The sequence below is a fragment of the Coregonus lavaretus genome, assembly GCF_964263955.1.
Source record: "Coregonus lavaretus genome assembly, chromosome: 33".
In the NCBI taxonomy this organism is placed as follows: domain Eukaryota; kingdom Metazoa; phylum Chordata; class Actinopteri; order Salmoniformes; family Salmonidae; genus Coregonus; species Coregonus lavaretus.
The window spans coordinates 5,316,044-5,323,422 of record NC_140020.1 but is presented as its reverse complement, the minus strand read 5'-3'; the positions used below and the strand labels follow the sequence as shown (position 1 = coordinate 5,323,422).

Genomic DNA, 7,379 nt, shown 5'->3' with positions numbered 1-7,379 from the left:
AAACACTGCCAACCTGCTTGCAACAACCCATTGTAATTACAGTAAAATACTGTGAAATACAAACCCCTCTCCTCAATGAATTTCATTCATCCATTCATTCATTCCAATTACGGTAGCATTTACTTTTTTACAGTATAATAATTTGACGGTATTGTACTGTGTGTCATTACACATTACTTGCTTTTCAATCATATTTATATTACAGTAGGTGTACTGTAATATTAAATACAGAATTCTACTTGCCACCAAGCCTGTAAATTCATGGTAACTCCTTTACAGTGTAGCCACTCAACAATGACTAGCCTTTGAATAAGATAAGATTAGTACTTTATTGATCCCCAAACAGGAAATGTGTCTGCACTATTAAAACAGTACAGTACCAATACAGCCGACACAGACACAGCATTCTACCTTTTTTTCATATTTTCTTGAAAAACAACTCTGATCTTCTAACATTTTTGTCCCTGCTTGCTCTATGTAGGACAAAATCACCATCACAAAGCATGCTATATAATATATAAGCACTGAACAATACCTAGTCTTTAAATTAATTCACTTCAAAACAAGTTAATTCCCTTTGCAGTTTTATTTATTTATATAGTTTATCAGATCTTCTGTCCTTTTTGTCCCCTCCAGGCTCTCCGTACCGGGACAAGATCACCATAGCGATCCTGCAGCTGCAGGAAGAAGGGAAGTTGCACATGATGAAGGAGAAGTGGTGGAGGGGGAACGGTTGTCCGGAGGATGAGAAGAATAAAGAGGCTAGCGCTCTGGGGGTGCAGAACATCGGGGGTATCTTCATCGTGCTGGCTGCAGGGCTGGTGCTGTCTGTGTTTGTGGCTGTCGGCGAGGTCCTGTACAAGTCTAAACAGAACGCTGAACTGGAGAAGGTGAGGTTTATAGACTTCATAGAGCATTGTATCACTGTAAATGAATGTACTGTTAAACCAACGTATCTTTGGAATTTACGGTAACATACTGTACTTTTTTTTTTACAGTAACTTACAGCAAGTTACCGTAAAAACGTGATTTTCTTTTTACAGTGTAGGCTTCATAGAACATTTATAAAGTCTGAAAAACGATGTACAGTGCATCCAGAAAGTATTCATACCCCTTGACTTATGCAACATTTTGTTGTGTTACAGCCTGAATTCAAAATTGATTAAATATTATAATTTTTTCTCACCCATCTACACACAATACCCCATAATGACAAAGGGAAAACATATTTTAAGAAATGTTTGCAAATGTATTGAAAATAAAATACAGAAATATCTAATTTACATAAGTATTCACACCCCTGAGTCAATACATGTTACAATCACCTTTGGCAGCGATTACAGCTGTGAGTCTTTCTGGGTAAGTCTCTAAGAGCTTTGCACACCTGGATTGTACAATATTTGCGCATTATTCTTTTCAAAATGTTTCAAGCTCTGTCAAATTGGTTGTTGATCATTGCTAGACAACCCTTTTCATTTTTTGCCATAGACTTTCAAGCAGATTTAAGTCAAAACTAACTCGGCCACTCAGGAATATTCACTGTCTTCTTGGTAAGCAACTCCATTGTAGATTTGGCCTTGTGTTTTAGATTATTGTCCTGCTGAAAGGTGAATTCATCTCCCAGTGTCTGGTGGATAGCAGACTGAACCAGATTTTCCTTTAGGATTTTGCCTGTGCTTAGCTCTGTTCCATTTCTTTTTTATCCTGAAAAACTCCCCAGTCCTTAACAATTACAAGCATACCCATAACATGATGCAGCCACCACTATGCTTGAAAATATGGAGAGTGGTACTCAGTAATGTGTTGAATTGGATTTGCCCCAAACATAACATTTTGTATTCAGGACAAAAAGTTAATTGCTTTGTCAATTTTTTTGCGGTATTACTTTAGTGCCTTGACGCAAACAGGATACATGTTTAAAAAAAATCTGTACAGGCTTCCTTCTTTTCACTCTGTCAATTAGGTTAGTATTGTGGAGTAACTACAAGGTTGTTGATCTATCCTCAGTTTTATCCTATCGCAGCCATTAAACTCTGTAACTGTTTTAAAGTCACAAATAGCCTCAAGGTGAAGTCCCTGAGCGGTTTCCTTCCTCTCCGACAACTGAGTTAGGAAGGACGCATGTATCTTTGTAGTGACTGGGTGTATTGATACACCATCCAAAGCCTAATGAATAACTTCACCATGCTCAAAGGGATATTCAGGTGCCTTTCTTTGCCAGGCATTGCAAGGCACCTCCCTGGTCTTTGTGGTTGAGTCTGTGTTTGAAATTCACTGCTCGACTGAGGGATCTTACAGATAATTGTATGTGTGGGGTACAGAGATGTTAATTATTGCACACAGTGAGTCCATGCAACTTATTATGTGACTTGGTAGGCATGAAAATGTTTACTTTCCATAACAAAGGGGTTGGATACTTATTGACTAAAGACATTTCAGCTTTTTCTTTTTAATTAATTTGTAAAAATGTGGAAAAAGTCAAGGGGTGTGAATACTTTCTAAAGGCACTGTAGATGCTTCTCAAACCATGTATAAGCTAAATCATACTACACTACGTAAAGGCTGATATAAAAGGTATTTCAGCTGGTTCATAACCCTTTATAATATAGCATGGCATTTGGTTCATAACCCTTTATAATATAGCATGGCATTTGGTTCATAACCCTTTATAATATAGCATGGCATTTGCTTGTGAATGAGTTCTGTAGAATAGTGTAGTGTATAATATAATATAGTGTAGTATAGTGTAGTATAGTGTAGTATAGTGTAGTATAGTGTAGTATAGTGTAGTATAGTATAGTATAGTATAGTATTCATAGGTTGCACCTCCGTCACTCGGTCGCGTCATGCCATTGTTATGAACGTTCTCAAACTGCCCTCTATCGGCGGCGCCATAGTGGTGCCCTAAAGTCGTGATAAGTCCAGTCATTCTGGACGGAGGCTAACGATTGTTTAGTATAAATTACACTATAGTGCCTGGAAATATGATGACTTTGCTGAAATAGAAGGAAACAACTTTGCCAGCATTATCATGTCAGTCTAGGCTCTGTCGTAGCTGGCCGCGACCGGGAGACCCATGGGGCGGCGCACAATTGGCCCAGCGTCGTCCAGGGTAGGGGAGGGTTTGGCCAGCAGGGATGTCCTTGTCCCATCGCGTTATAGCGACCCCTGTGGCGGGACGGGCGCAGTGCACGCTGACTCGGTCGCCAGGTGTACGGTGTTTCCTCCGATACATTGGTGTTGCTGGCTTCCGGGTTAAGTGGGCACTGTGTCAAGAAGCAGTGCGGCTCGGTTGGGTTGTGTTTCGGAGGACGCACGACTCTCGACCTTCGCCTCTCCCATGTCCGTACGGGGTTTGCAGCGATGGGACAGGGACTGTAACTACTACCAATTGGATACCACGAAAAAGACATGGCAATGTTGTCATTAGCTAGGAAAGTTCGTCAGAAATAGCTAGCAATACTAATGATAGAATGCTCAGTTGGGCATCAGTCCAAAACGAACTATTGTGACGAAACCTGCAACCATTGTATAGTGTAGTGTAGTGTAGTGTAGGTCTTATAAAGGTCTTCCTCTCGTCCTGTAAGCACTGAGATTCTTTCATTGTCAATCAACAACTGAGATGATCAGATAGATTGTTTATGATGTTACGATGTTATGAGGTTACGATGTTGTAAGGTTATGATTTTATGATGTTATAAGGTTATAAGATTATGATGTTATAAGGTTGTGATGTTATAAGGTTATGATGTTATAAGGTTGTGATGTTATAAGGTTGTGATGTTATAAGGTTATGATGTTATAAGAAAACGTTATGTCCTCTAGGTCACCAAGGTGGTTATAATTTGTAACGTGACAGCAAGCTTTTCTCGTGTTCTCTCACCCTCTCCCTCACCCTCTTCTTTCTCGCTCTTCTGTCCTCCACATCCCTCTCCCCTCACCACTTCCCACTCTTCCCCTCTCTCCTTGCCAGCTTCCCTTCTCTGCTATTCACCTCCCTCTCCCCGTCCTCTCACTATTCACCTCCCTCTCACTATTCACCTCCCTCTCACTATTCACCTCCCTCTCCCCGTCCTCTCACTATTCACCTCCCTCTCACTATTCACCTCCCTCTCCCCGTCCTCTCACTATTCACCTCCCTCTCACTATTCACCTCCCTCTCCCCGTCCTCTCACTATTCACCTCCCTCTCACTATTCACCTCCCTCTCACTATTCACCTCCCTCTCCCCGTCCTCTCACTATTCACCTTCCTCTCACTATTCACCTCCCTCTCACTATTCACCTCCCTCTCCCCGTCCTTTCACTATTCACCTCCCTCTCACTATTCACCTCCCTCTCCCCGTCCTCTCACTATTCACCTCTCTCTCACTATTCACCTCCCTCTCCCCGTCCTCTCACTATTCACCTCCCTCTCACTATTCACCTCCCTCTCCCCGTCCTTTCACTATTCACCTCCCTCTCACTATTCACCTCCCTCTCACTATTCACCTCCCTCTCCCCGTCCTCTCACTATTCACCTCTCTCTCACTATTCACCTCCCTCTCACTATTCACCTCCCTCTCACTATTCACCTCCCTCTCACTATTCACCTCCCTCTCACTATTCACCTCCCTCTCCCCCGCCCTCTCGCTACCTCATCTTCTCTCCTCTGCCTCAACCTCTCTACAACTCTCCCCTCCTCCTCCTTCTCTCCCTCCCTCTACCAGGGTAGTCTCAATGTATCACTGGGTTAAACTATGGTACTGACTAACTCCAGTGTGGGTTTGATTCCTGCATGGACTACATAGACTGATTACGAGTCAGTTGATGTTGCCAGTTCTGTACGTATTTTACCCTCAACCCTCTTCCTCCCCTTCCCCCTCTCCCCTAACCTCCCTCTTCCTTCCCTTCTCCCCTACCCTCCCTCTTCCTTCCCTTCCCCTCTCCCCTACCCTCCCTCTTCCTTCCCTTCCCCTCTCCCCTACCCTCCCTCTTCCTTCCCTTCCCCCTCTCCCCTACCCTCCCTTCCCCCTCTCCCCTACCCTCCCTTCCCTTCTCCCCTACCCTCCCTCTTCCTTCACTTCTCCCCTACCCTCCCTCTTCCTTCCCTTCCCCCTCTCCTCTCCCCTACCCTCCCTCTTCCTTCCCTTCCCCCTCTCCTCTCCCCTACCCTCCCTCTTCCTTCCCTTCCCCCTCTCCTCTCCCCTACCCTCCCTCTTCCTTCCCTTCCCCCTCTCCTCTCCCCTACCCTCCCTCTTCCTTCCCTTCCCTTCCCCCTCTCCCCTACCCCCCCTCTTCCTTCCCTTCTCCCCTACCCTCCCTCTTCCTTCCCTTCCCCCTCTTCCCTACCCTCCCTCTTCCTTCCCTTCCCCCTCTCCTCTCCCCTACCTCTTCCTTCCCTTCTCCCCTACCCTCTCTCTTCCTTCCCTTCCCCCTCTCCCCTACCCTCCCTCTTCCTTCCCCCTCTCCCCTAACCTCCCTCTTCCTTCCCTTCCCCCTCTCCCCTACCCTCCCTCTCCCTTCCCCCTCTCCCCTACCCTCCCTCTCCCTTCCCCCTCTCCCCTACCCACCCTCTTCTTCTTCTTCCCCTCACCCTCGCCAGCGCTCCTTCTGTAGTGTCATGGTGGATGAGTTGCGCGGCTCCCTGAAGTGCCAGCGGCGCCTCAAGCAGAAGCCCCAGCCGCCGGTCATCGTCAAGACCGAGGAGGTCATCAACATGCACACATTCAATGACAGGAGACTGCCGGGCAAGGAGACCATGGCATGATGGGGGTCAAAGGTCAAGAAAAGGTCAAACACACAGCCAGAGGATCTGGAGAGGTTGAATGAACGTTGACGTAACGTTAACGTAACCTGAAACTATATTGCATTGGCCCCCAGCTTTGGTAGTATGGTAGAGATGTTTCCTGTGGAAATGTAGACTTGTGGACATGACTGGAGATGACTGTCACCTCACTGTGGCCAACGCTTTGTGAAATATACTTTTTGGAGGATTGTGGGGACAAGTTGAAGGATTGTGAGGCGGATGGATCTTTGCGATGGATCTCAATGGGGATTCAAAGGGGATAACTCAAAATGCAGGTCTGTTGAGACTGTCTTCACAGTCAGTGACTTTACATACATACACACACACACAAACACACCTATTCAGAGCATCACACTATACCTTGAGACCATAATACCCCAAGAAATGAGTTGTTGTTTTCTCTGTTGATGTCAATTACACTATTGTCAAATCTACGTGTGTGTATCCAGTCGATCAAAATGGATCTCACTACAGGCGATTATGATAAGGAATGTTACAAAGTGCCAAAATATTGAATAAGAACTGTATAAAGAAAATAGAGAGGATACCCAGTTCCTAAAATATGTATTTATTTCATTTTAAATCATTGATGTTGATTGATCTTCCTAATACTCATTGTTTATCTTCTGTAATGCCTTTTATCGTTCCAAAGTTCGGCCATCATAAAGAACTGACATATTACTTTCAATGCCTCCACAAACATGCTGTACAGTGTCAAAAATAACATTACAATCTGCCATTTTGAGTCAATATCCACTGTTTAAAGGCAGGATTTTTACAAAAAAAATGTTTGTTTTTGTATGCAGACAAAGTTTTGTAGTACTTTCTATCAGAGTAGCATTCTCTGTGGACTTCACATACTGTATGTAGCAGGTGCCAACTTGGGTGCCAACTCCTAATTCTGACTACAGGTGATTCAGGGCCCTCCCCCGCTCTGGGGCCTCCGGGGTCCCCTCACTGTGCCGTGTGGGGCCCCTCTCTCTCCTCTGTCATAGGGCCACAATGTCTGCTGTATGGGGCCTGGCCGTTCTACAGCTGCCTCCCCATCTCTCTACTAAACCTAGCTTCCATAGCTACACAGTGGTTGTGTTTCAATCATTTTAACGTGTTTCCTTTCCTTGTGTCCATTCCTCCATGACCACTGATCTGGTGAAAACCTATCCAGTCTTTTATCTATCAATGGTCATGAAGGATGAAGGGTGTACTCATTCAGAGTAGGATGAAGTTGCCCCTAGAAACTGATATTGGGTCACTTTTGCATTTTCCCACTAATGGTTAAAGAACGGCTGAACTCACTGATTCCGCGTGTGTTTTTCTGCTGCTCATTAAGAAAAACAAGATTTGAGTATTGGGGTTGTTGTTCGATGTGGGTGTGTTATGTTCGCTTTATCGTACCCTTGCAGTTACTGTTGTTTGTCCCTCTTGAGTCACGGTAGCAACAACATAGCCACTACCACTTCCTCAAAATAGTCAGAATTAATCTAAGACAAATCAAGAAATGTGTAATGAATTTAGACGTTTTTGCCGAGGAGGTCTTAGTCGTGCAATTTTACATCTTGCTAAGGTGTTTGGTGCAGTATTTCTCAAGTTAAA

At 44.5% G+C, this 7,379-nt stretch overlaps 1 protein-coding gene across 1 annotated transcript in view; it reads left to right on the top strand.

Moving 5' to 3' along the window:
- The window catches only part of LOC311108091 (glutamate receptor ionotropic, kainate 2), a gene marked incomplete at both ends in the record, with an annotated part of 104,979 nt that extends 99,232 nt beyond the window's left edge, over positions 1-5,747 (top strand). Inside the window, 2 exons of the mRNA XM_084150732.1 lie at positions 637-890; positions 5,583-5,747. Of these exons, the coding sequence (XP_084006858.1) occupies positions 637-890; positions 5,583-5,747 (419 nt within the window). The remainder of the gene's footprint in view (positions 1-636; positions 891-5,582) is intronic.
- Between the last annotated feature and the right edge of the window lie 1,632 nt (positions 5,748-7,379).